Raw genomic sequence first — 25,866 nt, 5'->3', positions numbered from 1 at the left:
CTAGTGATCGCGTGGGCATGTACCTACGTTTGGACACGCACCAAATTTATTATTATTAATCTCAAATGCTTTTTTTTATTACAACATAATGTATTTAATGATTATATATAATTATATTATTATACTATTTTATATTAAAACTTGTATTTATAATAATCCAATATTTATAATTATATATAATTATAGTACTATATTAAAAAAAACTGTGTGTGTGTGTGTGTGAGATTAATAATATGAAGAAATATATAAAATTTTACGTAAATATCCGGATATAGCTACATAATACATACCTGGTCACTGGAACGTTTACCTTAACACACACACATGTCTAAAAAAAGTTATAAAAATAATTTCTTACATTGTATAACAAATAAATGCCAACGATATTAATGTTCAATGCTTACAATAATAATATCATGCATTAATTATTATCAAATCGACAAAGATAGTTTCGTTAGTCCGTTAACATCTTTTCCTTAAGTTAATATTATAAAGATATAAACTATATACCTTTAGTTAATCATATCGTAATAAAAATGAGAAACACGATTACATCTATTTGGTTTTGTTTTTTAGATATTTAAAGCTGGCCGCACACGATGCATGATTTTCATGCTTACTCTCTTGCATGCTGATCAATGCATGTTACTTTGCTCGGTTCGCTGGATAAACGTCATCACACGAAGGTGGCAACTGTGGTGGCTCTAAGGGTATATCCACACAAATTTGCATAGCCGCATATAAACATATACATAAAGAAAATTATCCAATTGCAGTTCTCTTTTAAAGTCGTACATAAAATGTGATTGGATAATTTTCTTTATGCATACGTTTATGCGGCTATGCAAGTTTGTGTGGATATACCTTCAATCACGTGAGTGATTGATGTCATGTATATGTGAAATGTATAGGTTAAACCACCACAGTTGCCACCTTCGTGTGATGACGTTTATGCAGCGAACCGAGCGAAGTAACATACATTGGTCAGTATGCAAGAGAGTAAGCATGAAAATCATGCATCGTGTGCGGCCAGCTTTAGCTTAAGCAAGAATATGCAGCGTTATATTGTTATTCCTTCTTTCTAAGATTACTTTAGATTTGTTCGCATGCTCTAAAATGCTCCTGCCATAGCATTTACTCACTTTAACGCGCTCGTTGAAGTGAGTAGGAGTTATAGCAGGAGCACATTGGTGTATGCTGGAACATGTAACGCGAACAAACTTTTTATGTTACAACAATTATTGCATATGTACGATCGACTATATCTATTAGAGCATTGCTATGTTACAAAATATATTTTGAACGTGATCAACATTAAATTTTACGTATCTTATTTATACACAAATATTACTTTTACTTTGCATACACGGTAATCTATCTCTTTAGAGCTTTGACAATAATACTATTTTTGTCAATTTGAAAAATGCTGTTCTTGCAGATATCACTAGATAAAATTAAAATCGTATTTTGTTTCTCAGATTGCTTTATAATTGTTTGTATATCCTCATTTATGATATATATCGATCGGTGATTGTCCACTTTCGCTTGCAATCCATGATCGCGACACAACTTGATTTGATGTAACGGTATGGTTACGTATTTATTCTGAGCAATTAATGTACTTAACTGTTCGGAACGGACGTATAAATACTGATGACTTTGTCGTTGATTGGTTTCTTGATTTGCTTCACTACTCTCTTTTGAAGAAACATTTAATATTTCTACCACATCAGTTGCAACAGATTGAGTTATACATTCGCTTTCTTGCAATAAGTTATTTTGATTTTCCAGAATAATCTCTTCACTAGCTTCACTGAATGCTTGCATAATATTAATATTTTCATATACAACCTGTGCACAAAAAATGTTATTTCCTGGATGTTCTTTATTATCAATATCAATATTATTTGGATATTTAGTAGGATTTTCATTCGTGACATTATTCTGTATAATGACATATTTTTCATCATATTTTTGATTATTTTCATTGGAATTTGTAGTTTCTGTTTGCGCTATTTTTAAATGTGTTATGTTTTTGTCTTGTACATCACTATTGAATATTTTCTTATGATAATCGTGCGTTTCTTGCAACACTTGCAAGCTGCTTTTACCTTGTTTTTCTGGAAAATCTGTATTTACTTCATGCTCTATTACCTCTTCATCTTTTTGTATTTCTTTTTTTGATGTTTCACTTTTAGAATTGACTTTACATTTTATTTCATTGCTACACTCATAATCTTGATCCTCGATATTATGCTGACAAACATGATTCTCTTCATTATCAGTTATTCTTAAGTTATCATAAAAAGGATTTTTTAATTGCAGCAGGCCATCCTCTATACTATCGATACATTCCACATTGACATTGCTGTTCTCCCTATCGGGGTATTTACACTCTATAGCTATTTCAGTCTCTATACCATCAGTCTTATTCAATTGAGATTCCGAGCAAATCTCAAAACTCTCAAATTTATCAATTTGTATTATATCGTTTGTTTCCCAATTTCTGTCATTATCAATACCATCTTTTAGAACATACTCTTCTGTTGTATTTGTATTAACTTGCGTTTCGTCATGGTTTTCAAACCTTACAATTGCATTGGATGCGATGTTATCGATATTTATTGTAGCTTCTGGAGAATCATCTTTCCTTTTTCGATTAATTCGAATGTTTTGATATTCTTCTTCCGGAGGATGTAAAACTTCACCAAATGTAGTAAGGATTTTATTGTGTCGTGTTTTTAAATGACGTTTATAAGTATTTCTGGTTTTAAACCTAACATAATAAGCAGAATATTAATATTATATGATCAAAATTATTAATATCAATTTTGTCTCTTTTTTTTTAGGTCAGAAAAATAAAGAATTTTGTTGAATTTTTTTAAATTTACTAATTTATATGTGTCTATGTGTAATTTAATTTTATTTGAATTTATTTATAAAAATGGAACGTAAATATTTGTATAAAATATATTAACATAATATTGTCTATATATTTATATATTATAAATATATATTTAAACAATAATTTTTTTTACTAACCGTTGTCCACAATCATCACATCCGAACGGTGCTTCTCCAGTATGCCTACGTTGGTGTTCTCTAAAATGAGATGGGTGCCTAAACTTTTTTCCGCAATCCGTACACGTAAAACGAGTCTGATTTTGATGAATCAACGTATGATATTTCAAACTGTGCCTTCTTGTAAAAACAGCTTTACATATCCGACACTCGTACGGTTTTATTCCAGCGTGACTCCGATAATGAGACACTAAAGTTGTAGGCGCTGTGAAACTACGAGGGGGGTCGCAAATGCGACATTGAAGATTGTTCCCTGTAGGATTACCCTTCTTCTTAATACGTTCTATGTATGCTAGTGCCATTTCCCTTTCTTCTTTGCTAGTGCCAATAAACTTTGCTTTTCCTTTAGGCTTGGTAGTTGTACATATCTCTGTGTTTGATTCCATGCTGATTTGAGTTTTATCTGATCATGATTTTGTACATATACATAAACATAATATTTAGAAATTTATACGTATGTATACAATATTTTAACATATATATATATATATATATATATATTTATTTATTCATCTCTATAATATTATATTGTATTTTTTATTTTATAAATTATGGATGAAATTATGCAACATACCTGGTGAACAAGCAATATTAGAATCTTGACAATTTTCAGCTAATTTCTGGTGAGAATACTCTTTCATATGTACACTATCAGTACCAACAACCATCAATACAATCTGGAAAAATATAAATATTTGTAAAATTTAGTGCATGTCAAATGTAATATTTAAATATTTTTCACAATTGTAGTTTAATAAATTGTTTATTACTAACATTTTCTTCTCCTGATGTATTATCAAGAACATTACCGAGAGATATTTCTTTTCTATTAGGCATCGTATCACCTAATCGTTCGGAATAACTATGATCGCCAAGAACCTTACTATCTATTTGCGAAATATTTTTTAATTCAGTGTCACACACTTCCTTATTTTCCAATTTCTGGAAACATTTCTGCTTCTCATTTTCTTTAATATTAATATCGTTCAAAAATATTTTACGTAAATAATTGACGGGCTTTTCCAATATCACGTCTTTATTCTCCTTATTTAACATTTCTTGTGGTTTCTTTATCTGTTGCATCCGACCTTTCTTATTTTGTAAATTAGTTTTGAGATTCTTATGATTTATACTTTTCACTGTAAATGTATCATCTATAATAACATAAAAACAAATCTTTTAATTATTTTAATACCTAAATACAATATAAATTTGTTGCACATAAGTTTTTTCAGAATTTTATCCAGGATGAACATTTATATATTATCATGAATTTAAAATAAATATTAAACAATTGTAAACAATTTCATCAGATTTCTTTTATGTAATACTAATGACAAGTTGATAATATAAAGAGATAATAGTAGTTGATTAGTACATACAAGTCTCTTTATCAGCTTTTAGCTGTTCTAAATGCTTCTCTAGGTGAATTTTTATGCACGCTCTCGCTTTTTCTTCACTAGCAAAACTAGTATATTTCTCATGGCAACCAGGCACTAATGCACAAGTGTAAGAATATTGTCTTTTGAGCTCATCGCTTGTAAAAATGGCAAATTGCTTAACAAGATGTGAAACAGGCATAGATGCGAGTTGAGATACAGTAAAACACGATTCTTTCCGTTTCATACTCGCAGTCTTAGGTTTGAATTGCAACGTCAACATCGAATTAATATGTTTCTTTTCTGAGTGCAGCGTTTGAGATGCGACTTCTGCAAGTACTTCCAACAATGCCGATGGACTGTCTCTTCCTACAGTACCTATAACAATTTTTACAATTATTATTCTCGAATATATCTATTATCTCATTAAATATATAATATTATCTTTCTACTAAAAAAGTTAAATTTTCTAAAAAAAAAAATGACAAATCTTCAGAAAACTTTTATAAACTATAAAACATTCATGACAGATAAATACAACTACAATATTTTTTGCAATAACAGATTTTACTCCACATATTCTGTATCAAAGGAAAAAAATATGTAAAACAAGTACATAAATTTTCCACATGATACAACACGGTACTATCAACATGAAGTTCTTTGCATCATCAGTGATCAAAATAGTTATAAAAATCACACCTAAAGAAATGTATATTTCAATTCTAAAACACTAAAATCCGTGCAATATTCACGTCCGCGGATAACATTTATTTGAAATGAAGCAACGTTGCTGGAACGCGTTTACATACGCCGAGGAAAAATTGTTTTCGTGCAATAGCAGACGCCATAAAGACGCCCAGCAGACGGTTTTTCAGTTTACTATCTATAGATGAACGCGTACGCGCGTTTTTCCCGGATTAGCACACGCGCGCGCGGATGTAATTTGGCGAGATATCGCGGAAACGAAGCGCAAACGTACCGGGATTACCTCCGTTGTACAAATTTGACACATGCTGCGGATTTCTCTTGGTGTTCATGATGGCATTCACGATCACGGTGTCTCTACATTCCCCAATTCCTCGTTCGCGAACAACAGGTTCTCCGTTTGTTGGCCAATCGCTCCCCCTTATGTCAATCGTCGACACTGCTGCCAACGAGTGAAATCGAGAACTATCTAGAACACGGACTACAGGTAAATGCACTAGACTGCTTGTGAGGCTCAATTCCCTAATTCGTATCGATAAAAAAGTCTGTTTGTGTTGCTTGCACTTTAGGCATTTAAAATCTTTGCGCTCTTTTTCCTTTTTTCTCTTTCTTTGCCTTTTTTCATTTTTTCGTTTCCAATTTTACTATTTTTATTTATCTATTATATTTTTTTATTTATCTGTTATATATCCTTTATTTATCTATAATTATATATTTGATTAATTTTTTTTCTTCATTTTTGTTTGTAATATTTTATATAATTGTAATTATCGTAATAAAAAAAAAATATTGCTCTCTTTCTTTCTTTCTATTTTCTTTGCGATGTCTGAATAAATTTTATCTCGTTTTAAGTGCAATGTTTTTAAAAACTTCAAGCAAAAAATTTCAAGCATTAAATTTATTTACAATAAAATACATTAATTATAATAATTTTTTGAATGTAGAAAGATGTAAATATGCCACTAATTTATTACACGTTTAGTTGAATCTAAAAATAAGAACCAATCACATTTAAAAGCAATTATATATCCCAATAATTGCACATTTTATGGATAGGTAAAACTACTTATGATTTATATACGATTATATAAAATTATATATATTTTTATATAACTTTATATAATTATATATAAAAAACATTTTTTCCCGGGTTCATAAATTAATATTTAAATTTTAGAATTATTATATATCGGTTATATAGCGGTATTGTTTTTTTTTTCTTACGTAATGCATGTGTATGTACAGTAAACCAGATTATTTTTTTTTTCTTTTGCAAAGTCTATAATTTTTTTGATAAAAACGATATTCCTCAGATAAGAGACACGAATGTAAAGCGAGGAAATAGGACACTACGTGCTTGAACGTAGCAAACAACAGAGTACCGAGAAGTCAACAATTCTAAGCGGAAACACCGCCGCGAGATATCGTAGAAAATTGTAAAGGATATGTGGGCGGTATGTATAAGATATAAAGTATAGAAAATTAACAAAATTCAAGCGTTTTAAGCAATCAACCGTGAAAGAACGCATACAGAATATTTTTCAAAAGATACATTAAAAAAATTATATTTATTGTATTTTTGTAAATCGGGAGCGTCATATTCTCTTTATAATCTTAAAATCTTAAAATTTTGTCTAATCTTTTCCATTACTTAATGTTATTAATTAACTATGGAAATTGTGGAATTTATAATTATACTAATTTATTATTTGCCAGATATTCGAATTTGATTTTTATTTTATGATTTTAGCCAATGATATTTATTATAATATATCTTATATACATAATATTTGCGTATATCACAGGAAATATAATATCGCTGATGTATCCTGAATCTATACATCTCCTCGACGCGAGACCTAAAAATGATTGAACGAAAGTGTATCACGGCGAATCCATAGCATTCTTAATAACGTCGATGCAGGAGAGGGGAGGTTCGCCAGCGCGATCATATACGCGGGGGTGCGCACCCTCTGGGTACTCGAGCGGGAGGAGGGGCAGCGAGGAAAGGAAAACGGCGCGTGCACGGCACACCGGTGCACCATCGACTGCCATCGACGAATGCATGCACCGGCGCGGCGAGCGCATCGCGGGTGTTCGAGGGGGTGGATCTGCCGCATAGCGTGCGGATATAGAGTGCTCCAGAGAAACTCGGTAACTCGGTCGCGTAACGCGCGTCAGTCAGTTGCTATGTGTCCGGGTGAGGTGGCGAACGCGGCGCGCGACCCGAGAACGGATCACCGTCCCTGAAGGGAACGGAGATCGAGTCTCGCGCTCCCGTCCCGGCCGGGAAGCGGCGACGACGGCAATAACAACGATTGCTATTACGACGACGACGACGAGGACGAGGACGAGGACGAGAGGCGAACGCGTATATTCACGCACTGTCCGATCTTTTCCCCGGCGACGACGGCGACGACGACGACTGGGACATCCTTCGTGCGACGGTCGCGGACGCCGCGGCACGATTAGATCCACGAGCACATGGTCCGGCGATCGCGATGACCATGATCGCGAACCAACCTGCGTTGATCATCGGCCTCGTCTTCGTCGTCCTGGCGGCCACTTTCGATCGCGGTGAGCACTTTCGATCGTACTCGGCATTCGACTATCGCGACGGACTTCTTTTTTCGTGGAAAGTCTCTTCCCGGAACGGATCGACATGTTCGTGAAGGACGGTACAATAGCGATTGAAGCAATGAGTCCTTGGATCTCGATCGAAATTTGCGCGATTCTTTTTAAGGAAGATCTTCCCCATTTTATCATTTTCCGCACCCGATTTCCTTTATGTCTTATGACGAATGTAAGATATCAATGTAGAAGGTATGCTATTAATGATTCTTGTTTGGGGCTGGAAAGAAAGCAAACTTTGACAGACAAAAACTCTTTGAGCAACGCATTTATTTTTACATGTTTTTCGTTTTTAAAAATATCGCGCGCGAGCTATTATAATAGTATATTATTATAATAGCATACTATTTTATAAAGAGAATAGAACTAGAACTTACTATTTCTATTCTACTAGAATTTTAGAAATCTACTTTTCTGCTATTTTATAATATTTATAGAATTTTAGACGAGCCAACACTGGATGACAATGTGATGTTTGCTTTATTTAAATTAACATAATGAAAGTCGCAGACGTTTCGATCCTGTTTGGATCTTTATCAATGCTCCAGGTAAATTGTTAACAAAAATTCAATCATCTTAGAGTAGTAATGTAACAGCGATGTCATCGTACATCCTGGTATACTATACAATAAATTTGTCGAATTGTTACATAATAGAATATAAACGTAAAAATGATTCTCCAACTTACGTGATCATCGAAACATTATTATGCGTCGAACGTCGAGTCTTATCAATTGGAATACCACACAGATTATTACGAAACATCGATTGGAATATTCTCATGAATTCTATTGGGACAATATACGCGCATCTTAGATGAGGAAAAAATTCTGAATAAGAGACTCATCTCCGAAACTACTTTTATCAAACAACAAATTAATAGTTTAAATTTATAGAATGATACGGAATTATTGGACAAAGCTTATGATAACATAATTATGTTTAAATGACAAGTTTATTCTATTCTATATATTATATTTTACATGTTTGTATTGTGTGTCTTGTATTGTTGTCTCCTCAGATGAGATTCGACTTTCGATGCACGAACAGCTTAATAATGTTTCAATGATTAGGTAAGTTAGAGAATTATTTTTACATTTATATTTTATTATATAACGATTCGATAAATTTATTGTATAGTATACCAGGAAGTACGATGACATCACTGTTACATTACTGCTCTAAGATGATTGAATTTTTGTTAACAATTTACATGGAGCATTGATAAGGAGTCAAAACAGAATTGGAACGATTTATATCAAACATAATGTGATTTTCATTATGTTAATTTATATAAAACAAACTTTATTTTGTCATCCAGTGTTGGCTCGTATAGGCATTATTTGATTGTATTATATATAGCTTATTTATAATTAATGTTACATATTTAAAAACTATTATAATTGCATTAGCAACTTTAACCTTGCTGAATATTTGGTAAAATCTGTTTTCTTCAAATGCTCTTTTAAAGGCCATTTGTTTCTCTTAATTATAGTCATCTCTATTTGCACTCTTTTTTTCAGAAAGATTTCGATGACGGATTTAACTTTCTTGAATAACGCTGAAAGATGTTGAAAGATTTAAGATGCCTGTACAATAGAATGACGTCCTTACGTCAGTTCTACATTGTCTAACTTGCGATAGTTTCCATCAATGCGGCATTTCCCGGGGAAATATAGGAGATTGTTTCGACGAACATTTAGAGAGAAGTTTAACTGACGGCAACACTTCCCAGGAAAATGTTCACGGTTTCAACAGGCACTTCGTACTTTTAACAGGAAATTCAGGCGAGAAGTAGAAGCGCCCTTGCGCGCACGAACTTAACGGACAAGAGAACTCCATATATTTGATATAAATCGGACTAAATTGCCACTTTTGAACATTGCTTCGTCCGAAAGCATAGGAACGATCGATAATATGACCTCGTGCACTTTATTCAGAATTGGAGTGAGGAAAGGAGTTGTATACATCACGGGCGCAATGCGGCGTAGAGGTGACGGCAGGGAAAGTTATCGTAGTAAATTAGTCGCCCAGACGTCGTCGCGGGGTCATAAAAGTCCGGACAACACAAAAGCTTAGAAGACGTTTAACCCTTTACGAATTAATCTCGAGGCAAAATTAAATCCTTTGTTTTCCTCAAGTTTTATGTCATCTAAAATATGTAGTCTCGAAATCATCAGGTCTGTTTTAATATTTTAAGGATCACATGAAAGTACAAAATTGTTATAATACATATGTTTTAAGAAGTTTCAACATTGTACGGAAAGGAAGTTTGGTGAAAATGGAGATCCTTCAAAGATTCTAATCTTCCGATTGCAAAACTTTGGCAGGATTTCTTTATCCTTTTGTTTTCAAGAAATTCTCTTTGCAATGCGCTTATCGATGTAACGATTTGCGATTTGTACGTGCGATAGTTTATCTAAATTTTATCACATTTGTTTCGAGCAAATAAATAAAGGTTTAGTTTTTTAGTCGTCAGTTAAACTAGCTTCTCTTTAAACTTTTTGTATTTGCCATATTTACGATATTTTATCTAAATTTTATCGTATTTATCTGGAGCAAATGAAAGTTGTAGCTTTTTTTTGTATCTTGTATGTTGAATTATTCATGACTGTGTATAGATAGATTAGTTGTTGCAACTTGTGGACAACTTTGAATAGCGTCATCGAACTGATTATATGAATGAAATTGTGAAATATACTTTTATGTGGCTCGTTTTTTTTTTAAATAATACTTAAATATACTGGCAATATACAAGTCAGAAAATTGGGTCACTTAAAATGAACTTGTCGCTAAGTTCTAAATTCTTAATGTTTGAAATTAGAGATTGGTTTTAATACTTTTAATTCCTTTTCATACTTTTATAGCCGTTTATTTTTAATTGTACAAGGATCGATCGGAAATCAAGAAAAGATATAATATGAATGTTTTACATCATTGATAAATCCTTTAGAATTTAGACACTTCGAGGTATTTTCGTTTCTTATTCAATTTTACAGAAGTGTGATACTCGATTTATTTTAATTCATCTATTTTTCGGGGTGAATGGAGGGAAATAATTCATTCTTCCGCTCATTTCTCTTTTTTTCTTCTATGGATTATTATTCTATGGATATTTCGCATTTTTTTGTGTCGCAAATAATGTTTAGTAATGTTGGTATCATACGCGGTATTACGGTTTGCAAGATACTAGTCGGCGAATTCCTACAACGGTAGCACTTGTGGTTCTTCGGAACAGCGGATCATGAAGATAACCATATGCGATTGTTAAATCGAATCCTATTACCGTGCTAGAAAAATATCGCAATAACTATACGAAAAAAATGATTTTGCTGATTTAAAAATTTAGCTATGGAAACAGATTTGTATGAAAATGTATAATTTTGTTGAATTATCAAAATAATTGTGTGAGGCACTCAAGCTGATTGTTAAAAAGTCAAAATTTTTTGCAACATTGACATGCTTGAATTTCCTATGTAATTATTTTGAATGATCAACAAAATTATTCTCAGATTTGTACTCAAGCGGAACGACAAGTCATTATGATGTCAAAATGATGTCAAAATAACTCCAAAACGATCATTAAAACTAAAAAGTCAATTTTTCAATCATTCCTGATGCATTTTAATGTCATTTTGACATTATATCATGACTTGTTGTTTTGCTTGGATATTTTTTGATACTTCAACAAAAAAAGTATTTTCGAATCACCGAAATGATTCTTTCGAGAGTAATCGCTTAAGAACAAATTAAGAAAGAAATTACAATTCTCTCTGTCGAGACTTTAAACAAAATTATAAAATAATCCCATTAAATCTTGTTTGATCAGGTTATTCACAACTTATTTAATCGTAGATTACTTTGGAACGATAGAACTTTTGCATTTATGAAAAAATTACTACGGTAAACAAATTAATTTTTCAGAAAGAAACTGAATAAACATTTCAATTTCTGGATCTAATTAAAGTTCTCTCAGAATACATAATATATAATAAGAACAGATAATGCTATTATAGTTAAAGAAATGGAATTTTTTTTCAAATAGAAAAGAGAAAGAAAAAGAGAGGAGGGTGAAGAAGCAGAACTATTATAAAGAAAACCATAACAGAAATAACAAAAATTTATGTTGTATCAAGTATCTCTAAATTTTGCTTACGCGTATTTAATTTTATTTCAATTATTTACAACATGACAGTTCGTTTAATTAAGACAATCAGATAAGTTTTTTTCCAGAATTAAATCTCATCAGGAGCGCGGTCTGGTTTCATCGCGTTAAATTCGATCGTCCTCGATCGACTGAATCGATGTACTTTAAACACATTTTCCTGCACCGACGTTGTCGATATATGTATCCGGTGACGGCGACAGCGGAAAAGTCGAATCCGGGAGACAGCCAAGAATGCATAATAGATATACGTTTTCCCGGGTACGATTAGAAGCTGCGATGTCGTTATCTTCTCCAGCCCGGGATCGTCCGCGGGTCGATGACGTAACTTTAGCGGCGCAAAGGTGAAAGGTGAAAGTATCCGGACGAAATGGCGTAACTTGGTCACGATGACGTAACTATTTTGAATCTGCGGATTTCGTGCGATCAGTCGACCATTCGCTTCTGATCGAGCTGTATATTCGAGCTTTTATAGCGTGTAATCACAATCGTGCTATGATAGATCTTACAATAGACACGTTCGCGAAAAGAAGATCGATCACTGGACGCTCGCTCGGTGAGAATCGTCCAGTTTTCCCTTCGCCGATCGAAGTAATTGCCGATATGATGTTAACTGGCATCGGCAATCCGATTTCGGGATATCACGGATGAATGCGCTATATCCGACAATTTGTTGAAATTTAGGGTAGCGCCTACGAAAGCCAACGTCGTGAGGGCTATCGAGCGACCCACTTTCTCCTTCTCCGACCCCTTTCCTCTCACTTACCCCCGCCCCTCACCCCTCTGCTTTGCACTGTGTACGCTTAATGTAGTTTTTGTTTATCCCGCTTTTCTTGTAATGGCACCTTTTTAGTCATTTCTGCTCTATTTATCTTTATAATGATTCTACTCCTCCACCCTCCTTTCTTTCTTTTTTTTCTAAAAATATTTCATTTCTCTAATTACAATAGCATTATCTCTTCCTGTAGTGCGTATTCTGAGAAAACTTCAGATTCTCGAAATTTGAAATCTTTGTTCTGTTTTTTCTCTGAAAAATTAATTTATTTATCTAGAGAAAATAAGAGCGAAATTTTAATTAGCAACGTAGACTTTTATTATGTATTTATTATGCAGTGTTTTTTTTTGTTTTCTCTTTGATTTTTATTTCTCTTATTCTCTTTTTCAACGCGTGCGTTTCTGTATTTTAATTATGCATATATAGCGTATACGTAGAGGAAAGATTCCTATGAGATACCGAGTTCATTTTGGGTAAATGCTAGAAGTCTATAGGCAGAATTTAAAAAAAATAATAGATCATTTTGAAGAGAATTTAATAAGCTTTAAGATAATGTTAAGTAAAATTTAATTAAAATTCTATTTTTTTTTAATTACAGAAAAAATGTAAAAAGTGAGCAATCGCAAAGTCAAAAAATTGTGCTCTTAATATGAGAGATGCTCCGAGAAATCGATAATAAAATGCAAAGCACATCAGTACTGCAATTAAAAAACTTTATTTAATGTTGCTAAAATACAAACAAACATAGCCAGTGTACGCGAAAAGTGAACATGCGATGGATTATACCCAGAATTCGTCTTCAGGTAGTTGCAACCAAGTATCGCAGAAATAGGCACTCGGTGTTCATTCCAATTATCCTTTTTATTATTATACAATAATTTTTATTATTATACAATAATAAATTTATACTTTAGCAACGATTTTCACTATGACATAGGAGCATAGGTTATTTCATATTAGAAATACTCTAACATTTATATAACATATTACGATTTTCACGCCTTATACAGTTTTACGATCATCAAATCTAACTTCTGTAATTAAGCAATTTAACAATATCTCGTATTTTTCTATTAGTACGATTTTACTCTATCACTACATGAAGAATTTATTACCAAATATTTACTTATTAAATAATAAACAAGGTTTAAGGTTCATCTGAATGAAACTTGAAGACATCTAAAATCTTTTTTTTATAATGACTACGGGCATAATCCAATAATGAATTTCCCACTAAATAGTTTTCAATCCAAGAGCAATAAATTCATGGTGGAATCAATAGATAGCGTTTATTAGTTTAACAAAAATGCCACTATCTCATATTAGGCGCCTATCTCATAATAGAGGGCTTATAAGCTCCTCTATATTTAATTTCATCAATAACGAATGAAATAAACCTTTGCTCACCAAATAATCACCATTCATTCAAATTTTATTTTTGCTTCACCGACAAATGCAATTTATGCATAATGCAAACGAAATAAATCGCTTAGATTCATGCAAATTATCCGACTTTAATGAAACCGTACGATAATTTATTGTAAATTGTCGGTTTGAATAAAATTCGGTTATTGACGAAACACTGTTGATACATTTAAGTTTATTCGATCTTATTTAAAAGAATATTCAAAATGTAAGCAAGATTCTTTTATGTTGGCTCCATAAATATTTGGTACAAAACTGATCTCCAAGATTATTTTATTTTATAAGAATTTTCCATTTAAGAGTAAAATATTCTTCTGTTAATTACAAGTATGATAGTATATATATCTATAAATATATATATATATATATATATTTATCATCATATTTGTAATTAACAGAAGAATATTGTATATCTGTATTCGATGATAGATTGAAGAGTAACAGCATAGGATTTGGAAATCTTTTCTATAGGAGTGCAATCGTCTAATTTTATATCCGGTAGAAAAAAATTCGGTTTCTTCGTATCGAACTACGAGACAGCTGAGTGAAGGTCTTCGCGTGTCTCGGCTGACTGTTCGATATCAGCTGGCGCCGTATCAGCCTGGTTTCTGTATAGGATGCGACCGAGCGCGCGTGCCACGTTATTACATCACAGAAGGGCAAAACGTGAATCAGACCTTTTCCCGATTAATCCTCGTCGCGGCTGACGTTAGTTGAATTTGTCGAGAAATCACGGCCAAGTTTCTGGTCTCTAAAATACGAGCCACTAAAATATTCATAAAATACAAAGGAAAAGAGAATTTTAACCGGTTGCACGAAATGTTCACCGTAATATCTCGTACAATAAATGTGTAAGATCAGTTGCCACTGTTTAAATCGCAAAAATATCACAGAAAACCTTAGAAATATCTAGCTATTTCGAGATTCAGGAGAAAAAAACAATTTTATTCGATCTTATAATAATTCTTTGCGAATCCGACTGCAAATGCAAATGCATGATGATCGATATTTTTTTTTGCTATTTCAGGTGAAGCGATAATATGTTACCAATGCAACAGCGAGTACGACCCCAGATGTGGCGACCCATTCGATTCGTACACTTTGGGGACTGTAAACTGCAGCTTTCAGCCTCGTCTGGAGCACCTCAGTCACTTGGAACCTACCCTTTGCCGAAAAATCAGTCAAAAAGGTAAAGTCTCTATTTGCTTCTACAAACGCAAGTTAAACTTCACCTAACAGAAATTCTGAAAGTTTTATATTTATTTAAAATAACCACTGTTTATGAATTTTTACTTTAATTTAACTTCACATTTATTATTATAATATTTTTTCAAATAGCAGCTCGCAACTGTAATGATTTATTGCATATTAAAAAAATTGTTATTTATTAAACGTCGTTCGTATCAATTACACAAGTTAGGCATGCTTTGATCAGCAACTCACAAATACCATCCTACACTCATATTACATTTTATAAGTAATGCGACAGCATTGCAATAATGTCACTTCGATGGGCAACATTGTGGCAAGGCGTTAATGCGATTGGATTAATTATGAGCAATTGAATTATTTATGAGTATTTTTGTTCGAAAGCTATCGATTCTGAATTAATCAAAGAGTCCATTGAGCTGTCAATGACAAGTTCGAAACATGAATAACCGCGCGTTTAACTCAAGAATGGTATTCTAATTTTTTAACGTAAACAATTATTTGAGATGATTTTTACAATTTCACTTAAAAGTCATTATTATTAATGACATATTGTATATTATTGATTGGTCTATAATTTACTTGTAAAATAATTAATAATACACAATATATGTAGTATTTGAAAACTCTGAGATTATCATACATATTCAAGTAACACGCAATGTCACAGTGACGTTGAATTGACATAAAATTCAATGAAACTTTCGTCAAATTTCAATCAAAGTGACATATGTGTGTCTCGACCTTATCGTGACAATTGAGTGTTGAATAGATTCATTATTTATTTTCTTAAAAAGGTGAAATCACTTTTAGGATCTCTTTCACCAACTCCGATTTAACGATAATCGATGGCTAACTCAATCATAACGATTGCCAACGTGAGAATTAAACGTAATTTGTCTTAGAAGAGGAAGAGAGAGGAATCGTTGTGATACATCAAACTGCTGTTGGCACTTCTGCGAGTTGATCATCGATTAATTCAACTATAAGTTGGTGAAAGAAGCTTTTATAGAAGTCTGTGTGGATGAAGTTAAAAAAATACATATAGATTTTCGGATCAATAAAAGAAACTACCGTGACTGAGCATTTGTTCGCTGTTGGAATATAAAAATCATTCCACAAGTGACTATTCCCAATTCAAAGGTCATATCTATCTTAGATTTAAATCTCATTTAAATAATTCTAGATTCTAAGCAGCGCAAAGGTAAAAATAGAGACTTCAACATCGGTCCTGTAACTGTTGCAGTGTACGGGAAAGAGAGGGTCGTCCGCAGCTGCGGCTACATCACGGACGCCGAGAAGGACAACGGCGAGTGCCTTATGAGGACCGGCACCCACGATGTGCGCGCTATATATTGCTCGTGTACCGGTGATCTGTGCAACTCCGTCGAGAGTCTCCGCACGCCGTCCCTACTGCCACTGGCGTCTCTTCTGACTGCCGTATTGGCGACACCGAGTCTGCTCCTATCGTGCCCGATCGTGCCGTCTCGTATCTCCCTCTCAGCAGCCTAATTCTGCCTAGTTGTTCTTCAAGTCGCACCCTGAAAATCTGAGATTCCATCCCCGGCCCGTCGTTGCGCCGCACGGACCGTTCGTATACCTTGGATTTACTCCTCGTTCTGTTATATCGATCGATCTAACGCCAGTCGATCGTTGTTGTCAATTTCCCTACTAGCTACAATTTTCCCGATAAGAAGATTGCGAGATCACGAAAAAATCTTCTTTGTTGGATGGATCACCCGATCTTCAGATAAGGGTTCGATACAGCCAAAATACTTAAGATTTGGATTGATGATTTTGGAATAATTAGAGATACTACAATTAAAAGAGCGATAAGTAGCCTTAGACAACGTAGTGATTTCAAAATGAGTTAGAGTAATAAGTATGATGGATTGTGATGGATAAGTATGAAATAATGGATTGCGAAAGAATGGCTGTATCGTTCGCTGCTGGGGAAAAGTCGTTGTTCCGACTTTAAGGGTCGTATTCATAGTCGATTCATAGTGATTCAATTTGAGATCCAATTTGAGCTGAGTTTGAATCAGTCTTTCATTTGAAAAACGTTTCTCAAACCACGATTTAATAAATCTGATTGGTTTAATCTTTAGTACAAATCTAGCTCGCCTGAAATGATGATTAATCGTGGATCGATCTATGGCATATGAATACGGACCTAAGCCTATCAACAATTTTACCGGCTTTCGGCCTAATTAAATAGCGTCAGACAATTGAGGCACGTCAATCTTCACGCCGCCAACGAAGGAAACTTCGCACCCAAGCAATATTGAATTTTTCCCAAAGCTGCTTGTCCCAAAGCAGCTGGCTATTCGAATTATACAACGAATCCGATGCGTCGCCCCCTGTTTCTCAGGATCTCGAGATCGGCTTCTCAACGCGAGATTAAAAAATTCCGATTTCTCGCGCAGTTGCATTCACGAGGGCCTTTTTGATAATCGTTCTGAAGGACGAAGGACGACATTCAGCTAACTTCTCGTAGATAACTTCAAATTTTCGCCGCTAATGAAGAGATTTTAGATTTTAATCGACCCCTCGAATGGTGTCTTCGGCTGCGAACGGTCCGTAATGTAGCCAGATTAATTAACGTAGCGTAACGGTGATAACTGCCAGATGCGCGAGGGCGACATTTCAGTAGTATACATATCTCTGCGAAGAAAAAAAAATAGGAGAAAACGTAAAAAAGATACCACGGCCTCTGCGTATAAAAGAAAAAAAGAATTAATCACCGACGCCTCTCGTGTTGCGCTGATATCGCGCTTATCGCGCGATTCTCATTCGGATTTCATCGGCTGTGTTGACTCGGCTGTTCAGATAGAGAATTTCCGGATATTTTTTTGCATAGACAGATTAAGAGGAATCGATTAAGGAATCCCTTCTACGTTTATTTGTTATTTAAATTTCTCAAAATTATTCTTAAATATTTACAAATGTCACTTATCACAGTTTTTTCCAACAACCTCACGCGATCTCTTAAATCTGCAAAGTTCCATGGTTTAAAAGAAATGATGAGTTTTTTGCAGAATGCATTCCTGTCGATTCCTATCAATTTGTCTACTTTTGTATAGGAACGACCGAATTTTAACGTGCGATATCGGGATAAAAGAAAGAGCGCAGCAGGAGGAGTGAATATCTTAAAATATCTGAAAATTTACGATTAGTGTAACAATAAAGAGTAAAATACACGGTAACAAAGTAGCGGCATCGCGATAACACATTTCGCACCTCGCCTGCTACCGCTGAACACATTCGCGTGTCTGTGCATAAGTGTGCCTGCCTGTATGTGTGTACGCATTAATTACGATGTACGTATATGCACGCGAAGTAAAAAAAAGTATATAAAAATATATTTTGTCGTTGAAATAATAAGCCAAAATGGAATTGCACGCGAGATTGACAGGCATGCTTATTTTTAGAGGTGCAATGACACGTAGCGTTTGCGAAACGAAACGGGATATAATACGGGACGCGTCCGCGTCGCATCCGTTCAGGATTATTTATCACGTATTATAATTTAATCGCGATATAATTTAAGTAACGTAAGTTTTTCCGATTGATATAATATTTGGAAAACTTCTGAGTAAATTATTATCGATTTATAACATGGAATTTTAACTTAACTGTACATAATAATAATACAGTTAGATATACCTATAAAAATTTAACTAGTTTTTAATATAACTACCTTTTTTTAATTAACGATTATTTTAAATTTAGTAAAAAATAGAGAAATAATGAAGATGTAATAGACAAACATTTGTTTTATTGAAAGTTTATTTTAACTTATCTTTGAAAAATTACGTTTATCTAGAGCTCTCACACAATTCATTCGATATCTCCACTCAATTAATACCACTTGATACCAAGTTTTCCAATTAAATTGAAATATAATTTGAACGGATACGATATATCATTTCTTTAAACTTTAAACGATTCTAAATCGAACTGTAAAAGACACAGGATAATATAAAACAGATATAACATATCGACGATATATCGAAAAAGAGAGAGACCTCGCATTTAGCTCTAATGAGAATTGAAGATCCGCCGTCGTGTCCACGAATTATTCGCGTGTTTCGCAGAACTTTGCAATAAGTGCAGTTTAAGCCTGAGTCACCTGAGCGTACAATAACCGCTGTTTGTATGCTGTGTGAATGCTTTGTATGTTTGTGCGTGTCTGTGCAATAATAATTGAGCGTAATGCTAAATTCAATAGCTCAATTAGGGTCGGTTGTTGCACCTTCGTGTAAAGCGTTTAATAATATAATTTAAACCAGATAAGCATCTCTCTATCTCGTTTTAGAACGCGCATGTTGATTGCGATATAGACAAAGAGATCAGTTGACCGACGTTGGGAAAACCGGTCCTTAATAATTCGTTATTGCTCTTTTGATCGCGATTGATAGAAGGGAGAGGTGTTCGGTAATAAATAAGTCTTCGGTAAATACAGGATGTTCGGTAATGAGAGCGCATTATTATGGTGGACATAGTCTCAGTCGGAAACTTCGAAGCTTTCATTGACAAAATTCTTTCATTGGCGAAATTTAATGAGATATTACAATCTTCTCATAATTTTGAAAAGTTATGTTAAGTGCCACTATACTTCAAATCGAGATAATCTTGCTCAAAATTTTCTTACAATTCTTCGCATAATTTTGCAGAACTTTCATTTAAATTTTACAATTTTTTAGAAGACTTCTCAGGTTTTTTTTACATTTCTCAGAAATGTTGAGAAAGTTTCATGTTATAATTTTTTTAATACGTGAAGTATTCTAAGATTTCTTATTCTATAATTTTCGAAGAAAACTTAGAAAGTTTGGAAAAGTTTGAAAATTTTAAAATATGAAAAAAATTCTTAAAAATAAGGAATATTTCATTTGGAAAATTCATTAAATTTCTTTTTACAACTTAGAAATTATTTATGATATTTTTAAGAGAATAGAACATTTTACAGCAACTATCATGCGCTTAAATTTATAACAATCGAACATCCTCTATAATACTGATGTTAATAATAATAGTAATAATAATGGCAACATAGCAGCATGCCGGCAAACATAACGAACGAGCAATAACATATGACATATGAGAAAGTAGATGGATTATTGACAAAAATATGAAGAGAAATTAGATGAAGTAGGCGCGCTTGGTCAATATAAACTACGTCACTATAGCAGTTCTACAATGCGATCGTCTTTATCTTTATAATGCCGCTGTTACATCCTGTCGTTGCCATTATCACCATTGATATGGAACGCTACCAAACAGTCTGTCGCGAAAACAAATTCTGCCAATTTGCAAATTTTGTTGGCAAAAAAGTTACGGATCTGGCATACCCAATACTGCTGGCAAAACGATGATAGAAAGGCAGAACTATAGCAATACTCATTAATAATATATGTGGCAGATTGACAGCTGAAATCAAGCAGACGTTGACTTACTTTATTATAATTTATTGCATATTGAAAACAGAATTAAAGTTCAACAGATTCTACTTGATTTCTGCCACCGATTTATCTAGTTATGTCAGCAGGTTTAGTTGACAGAATACAAGCCTAATGCGAACATAGGTAATGCCAATTCGCTAACAATTTCCAATTGAATTTGCTACCAATCTGTTACTATACTGCGGACAGTTTGTTTACTGGGTACTATTACCATCACTACTATTACTATTATTATTATAGTTATTGTTAGTACGTACATTACCGACCCATTGTTACAAATAATACTGCTAATAATTATCATTAGAGTGCAAATGTGGCAACAACCGTGACGAACGTGATATGATATCGATAAGATTGGAAACGAAAAGGACAAAAGTACGGAAGAAAGAGAGGACTCAGTGTCGGATGTAACAAACGATTTCGATTCTGGCATTGTCATAAATTATAAATTAATATAAATTATGTTATGTAAATTATGTATTTTCCAGAGACTATTCTGTGATATAATTAATACTAAAATTACGTGAGCTACATTAATTCTTAAATGTAACACCAAACGGATTGTTCATTTCTACATCTACGATTCCTCTCCTTCTTTACTGTTATAAAATAATTAGAACGAAATAAACTTTTTGTTGTCAGGTTTGCATAAAAAATCAGTTATGATATTAACATCGAGTCTCGTAAATTTGATAGTATCTTTTCCTCAAGATTTTATATTTTCTTAAATATAATATTTGCGTATAAGAAAGACAGTACTAAAATATGAATGCGACAAAATTTCTTTCTGCGTCAACGTTATTGAATACTGTTTTACGTTTCCTATCATTTTAATAGTAGATATATTTATTTATACATATACTTTTGCAATTTGATTTTATACGCAAATCTGACAGTAAGAAATTTTCTTCCAAAAAGAGCTCTCTTTTATCTTCTTTGTCATTTCGAGATTGATCTTATTCAATCTCTTATTCGGGACGAGCCCAGATAATTGAAAGAAATGCGGAGTTCTTGTTGTTGAGACAATTCGCTTGTATTTTTTTGATACATGTCGCAATAATAGCCGCGTTGTAAACGATTGAAAACATTATCGTCGTATGATTGCGATTCATTATATTTCAAAGGTAGGGTATCGTATCGTACAAAGGTATAAATTCTGCAATTACATACATTGCATTGAAAACTGTATATAAAACGGTCGTCACAATTATTACGTGGAATTGCTCGCGTGACGTATATTTCTTGCATGAGCGAGAACATTAATTTCGCGATCTTGTTCAAATGAAAAAAATATTGCAGTTGCCGAATGATCAGATAATGCTCTACCGCACTTTATCGACTAAAAAGGAAAAAAAATAAATTATTGTTACATTATATATATAGAACAGAAAACATGAGTCTACAGTTAATATAAAAAATAGCTGTTGTATCTTGAAAGTAGCGACACATAGTTTGTATCAGAGAGAGAAGCCTAAGTGCGGTTCTCTTGCAGGCCTTTTTCGTAGGACCATCGAAATTCATACACTACTGTCACCATCCATTTTAACATGTGGCATCAGATATCCATACAGAGAAAGAATGGTTTTGTTAAAATATATCTAAAAATTTACTTTGAATTATCTAAAAATATCAAAATAATTACGTAGGACGCTTAAACTAATTGCTAAATCATGTTTGAGTTTCCTATATAATTGTTTTCATAGTCCAATAAAATTATATATATACATATATATATTTTCAGATTTGTATCTACCTAAATTTTTAGATACTTTAATAAAATCGTTCTTTCACTGAGGGAAAGGGTATCCACTGACCTTATGACGTGAATACTTAATAGTACCCTTCAATGGATTTTTAATGGCATATGCTAAAATGGATGTTGCGATAATAGTATGATTTCGATGATCCTACAAAAAAGGCCAAGGAGATGGCCGCTCTCAAGATTCTCTCTGCTATTAAATAATATTGTAACATAAAATATATTATGTACTTTAAAAATATTGTTATAAGAGAATGTTTTTAAATTATAGGTCGCTGTTTTCAAGCTGGAGTAATACCTCTTCATAAAAATGTTGCACTTTGAATTATGTGTGAAATTAATGATATATTGTATTGAGATCGGCTTTAATAGTGCATTATCTTTTGAAAAAAAATTTAGGAAATTCCAACATTTTTTCCATATGACTACCGTTGCCTGCGACACGTATCGAAAGAATGCGTGAATCTCAAGCCTCATTGAAATGTTTGTAATGATCATTATCGAATGACATTACAATATCATATATCATGTACAGAGAGAAAGAAAAAAAAGTATTCTGCCAATAATAAAGTGTTGAATGATTAATAAAAGTAATGTGTTTCTTCACGCAATAACATCTTCCTTTAGTTACATACATTTTGTCGTAGTATCATAATCGTTACTTTTCGTAAAAAGTAGCGATTGAGGCTATGAAACGATATTCAATTCCAAAATTTGTGTGTAAAAAAGTATTACTGATAAATTGATTATGTTAATTTACAACTTTCATACAAGTACTGCAGGATCATTTTATAAAGGTAGGTATAAGAAATTGTGTAGTGTGTGCTTATATTTTTATTAACTTCACCGAACAGTTGTCGTAGTAAGAAAACCTTTTACAAAAAGAAAATACTACAAAATTATCTTATGCGTATTATAAAAGTTAGTTCACACATACGCATTAGTTTCGTCCATTTTTGTAAATATTAAAAAGGCACCAGAATCGAAGATAACTCTTTACTGATAGGAAGACGGAAGAGCGTTTGATCATTTTCCTAAACAATGTGTTCAAATTAAATATTACAATTTTCTTTTTTAACTGTTTTCTTACAAATAAAGCATGAAAAAATCTTTCAAGTTCTTTATAAAACTTTGAATACATAAACAAAAATCTAATACTGCTAATGATGCTATAGGTATACGAGATGGGAAGTCTTGCAAATAAATTAGATCGTTAATGAAGCGTAAATTATTGCAAACTATAAATGTGTGTCAACAACTAACTTTTCATTTGCTAATCTGCCGATCTCGATAAACGCTCAAAATTTGTTTTCTTCGACATCAATTAACTTTAATTTCTTCATTTCTTGTTATATTCGACTATGGAAAAAAAAAATAGGGACATTATATGGCTACAACCAAAGTCAATGGACATCGAAAAAATCTTATAATGGCATTCTAATAGAACTATTTGGCATTACGAAATTGTGTACAAATTAATTACAAAAAATCAAATTCGATATTAAACGAACGAAATTTTGATCATGCATTGCACCCGCCTTATCAGACTATTACTGATGCAATTTAATCAGTCAAAATGTGCCTATAAACGACCGCTTTAAAATAGCACTTAATAGCATTGTTATGCATCACAATATATCTCTCAGTATGTATATATATGCAAAAAGATTAAAATCTATCTGGTGAGATTAAAGCTTGTTGGAATGACCACTATAATTAATGTGAATCACATTAAATGCGTTAACCGTATCAAATACATTACTGTACATAGATATACAAATGTATATCAAAATTCCATTTCTATCGTGTTATTTTTAATGATCGATTCTTTAGCAATTTGAAAGATAATTATTTTCTAAAATATATTGAATTGCATATTTAAAACTTTCCACAATTTTAAATATTATTATCTATATCTTCATATGACATATAATATAGGAATTTTACTAAAATCTACTTGAAATTATTGTAAAAGTAAGATTTTATTATTTATTAGGTCGAAGGAAAAGTTCTGCGATATTTTGTTAGTTCCAAATTATATACAGAATATATTTGTTGCGAAATTTTTGACTATATGACGTAAAAGCTTAAAGTTTTTCCTAAAAGTTCGTTTTTAAAAGATGTTCCTACGACTTTTTGTTACCAAGTTACATGCGGATTAAATAAAAGAGCATTTTGATTTTTATTGCTCCGTTAAAAATCATCATATCGCAGTTAAAAAATCAGATTCTTAAAGCTGAAACGTTGCTCTATCGAATGATATAATTGCCAATTTAAAAAAAAAATAAAACAGATATATATATAAATTTGAGCTAAAAATATGACATTACTTTTCTTTCCATTGCGCAATAATTACAAGAAGAGTAATGTCATTTATGGCAATTATATCACTAGACAGAGTAACGTTTCAGCTTTAAGAATCTGTTTTTTTTTTATTACGACTTTTTAGTACGATGATTTTTAATGAAGTTATAAGTAATCAAAGTCAGAATGCTCCTTTTTATTTACCAGAGTAATTCAGGAACAAAACATCGCAGGAATATTAAAAAAAAAAAATTTTGTAGGGAAAACTTCAAACTTTCACGATAGTTAGTCAAAAATTTGCTCAAATTTTTTTGGACACGCTACAGATCTACAAAGTGCAAAGAAAATTTTTAATTTGTTTCAGCTTGTAATTTTCTATATGTAAAAATTACAAAACTCACATAAATTAACAAATATAGTAATCATTCAAAAATAGAAATTTTAAGTCTAAGGCTCTCTTTGTTCCTGTCTCTTTTCGGTTTTAAAACGAGATAGAGAGAATTTTAAGTCTCGTTTAAAGTCAAAGTAATGTTGGTGCAACCGGGCCTAAAATCTTTCTTTTAAATTTAAATTTTGATCATTTTTAACGAATATATTGTATATACAACTTCGAACTAAAAAATACCGCAGAATTTTTCCTGCGACTCAATATTTAAATATAAATTTTATTATCTATTTAAATATAAATTTAAATGTCTATTATTTACTGTTAATTTAAAAACTATAATGCAGACTCTATAGGATTTACAGACGGTCGTGGGGTCTTAAGTCGTAGGAAATTGACCAATCGAATATAAGGAGAATAATCGACTATGTTTTCCTATTTAAGACTCCACAACTGTATGACTCCTATTGTAGATCCTGCATAAAACATTTTCATTGAGAAAAAATCGATTCCAAATCAACTAAAGAATTTGTTAGAAATGAGAGAGTATGATAAGAATGGATTTTGTTGTAAATTCTGTATC

General features: G+C 32.6%; 2 protein-coding genes across 2 annotated transcripts; one reads left to right on the top strand and one right to left on the bottom strand.

Moving 5' to 3' along the window:
* Positions 1–858: 858 nt before the first annotated feature.
* Positions 859–5,600, bottom strand: LOC108766257 (uncharacterized). Its single transcript, XM_018515438.1, has 7 exons — positions 5,443–5,600; positions 4,464–4,838; positions 3,856–4,235; positions 3,656–3,758; positions 3,043–3,484; positions 1,222–2,776; positions 859–1,090 (listed from the first exon to the last, which is right to left on the bottom strand). The coding sequence occupies exons 1-6, from the start codon at positions 5,498–5,500 to the stop codon at positions 1,375–1,377; spliced, it is 2,760 nt and encodes a 919-aa protein (XP_018370940.1). The 5' UTR covers positions 5,501–5,600; the 3' UTR covers positions 859–1,090; positions 1,222–1,374.
* A 1,732-nt stretch (positions 5,601–7,332) lies between these two features.
* LOC108766378 (uncharacterized) lies at positions 7,333–18,713 on the top strand. The gene is made up of 3 exons (XM_018515638.1): positions 7,333–7,745; positions 15,192–15,353; positions 16,620–18,713. Exons 1-3 carry the CDS (start codon positions 7,670–7,672, stop codon positions 16,883–16,885), a joined length of 504 nt encoding a protein of 167 aa, XP_018371140.1. The 5' UTR covers positions 7,333–7,669; the 3' UTR covers positions 16,886–18,713.
* The last annotated feature ends 7,153 nt before the right edge of the window (positions 18,714–25,866 follow it).

The sequence above is a fragment of the Trachymyrmex cornetzi genome, unplaced genomic scaffold, assembly GCF_001594075.2.
Source record: "Trachymyrmex cornetzi isolate Tcor2-1 unplaced genomic scaffold, Tcor1.1 scaffold579, whole genome shotgun sequence".
Classification (NCBI taxonomy): domain Eukaryota; kingdom Metazoa; phylum Arthropoda; class Insecta; order Hymenoptera; family Formicidae; genus Trachymyrmex; species Trachymyrmex cornetzi.
Note: the sequence above shows the minus strand (reverse complement) of the source record. Positions and strands in the feature narration are given on the sequence as shown.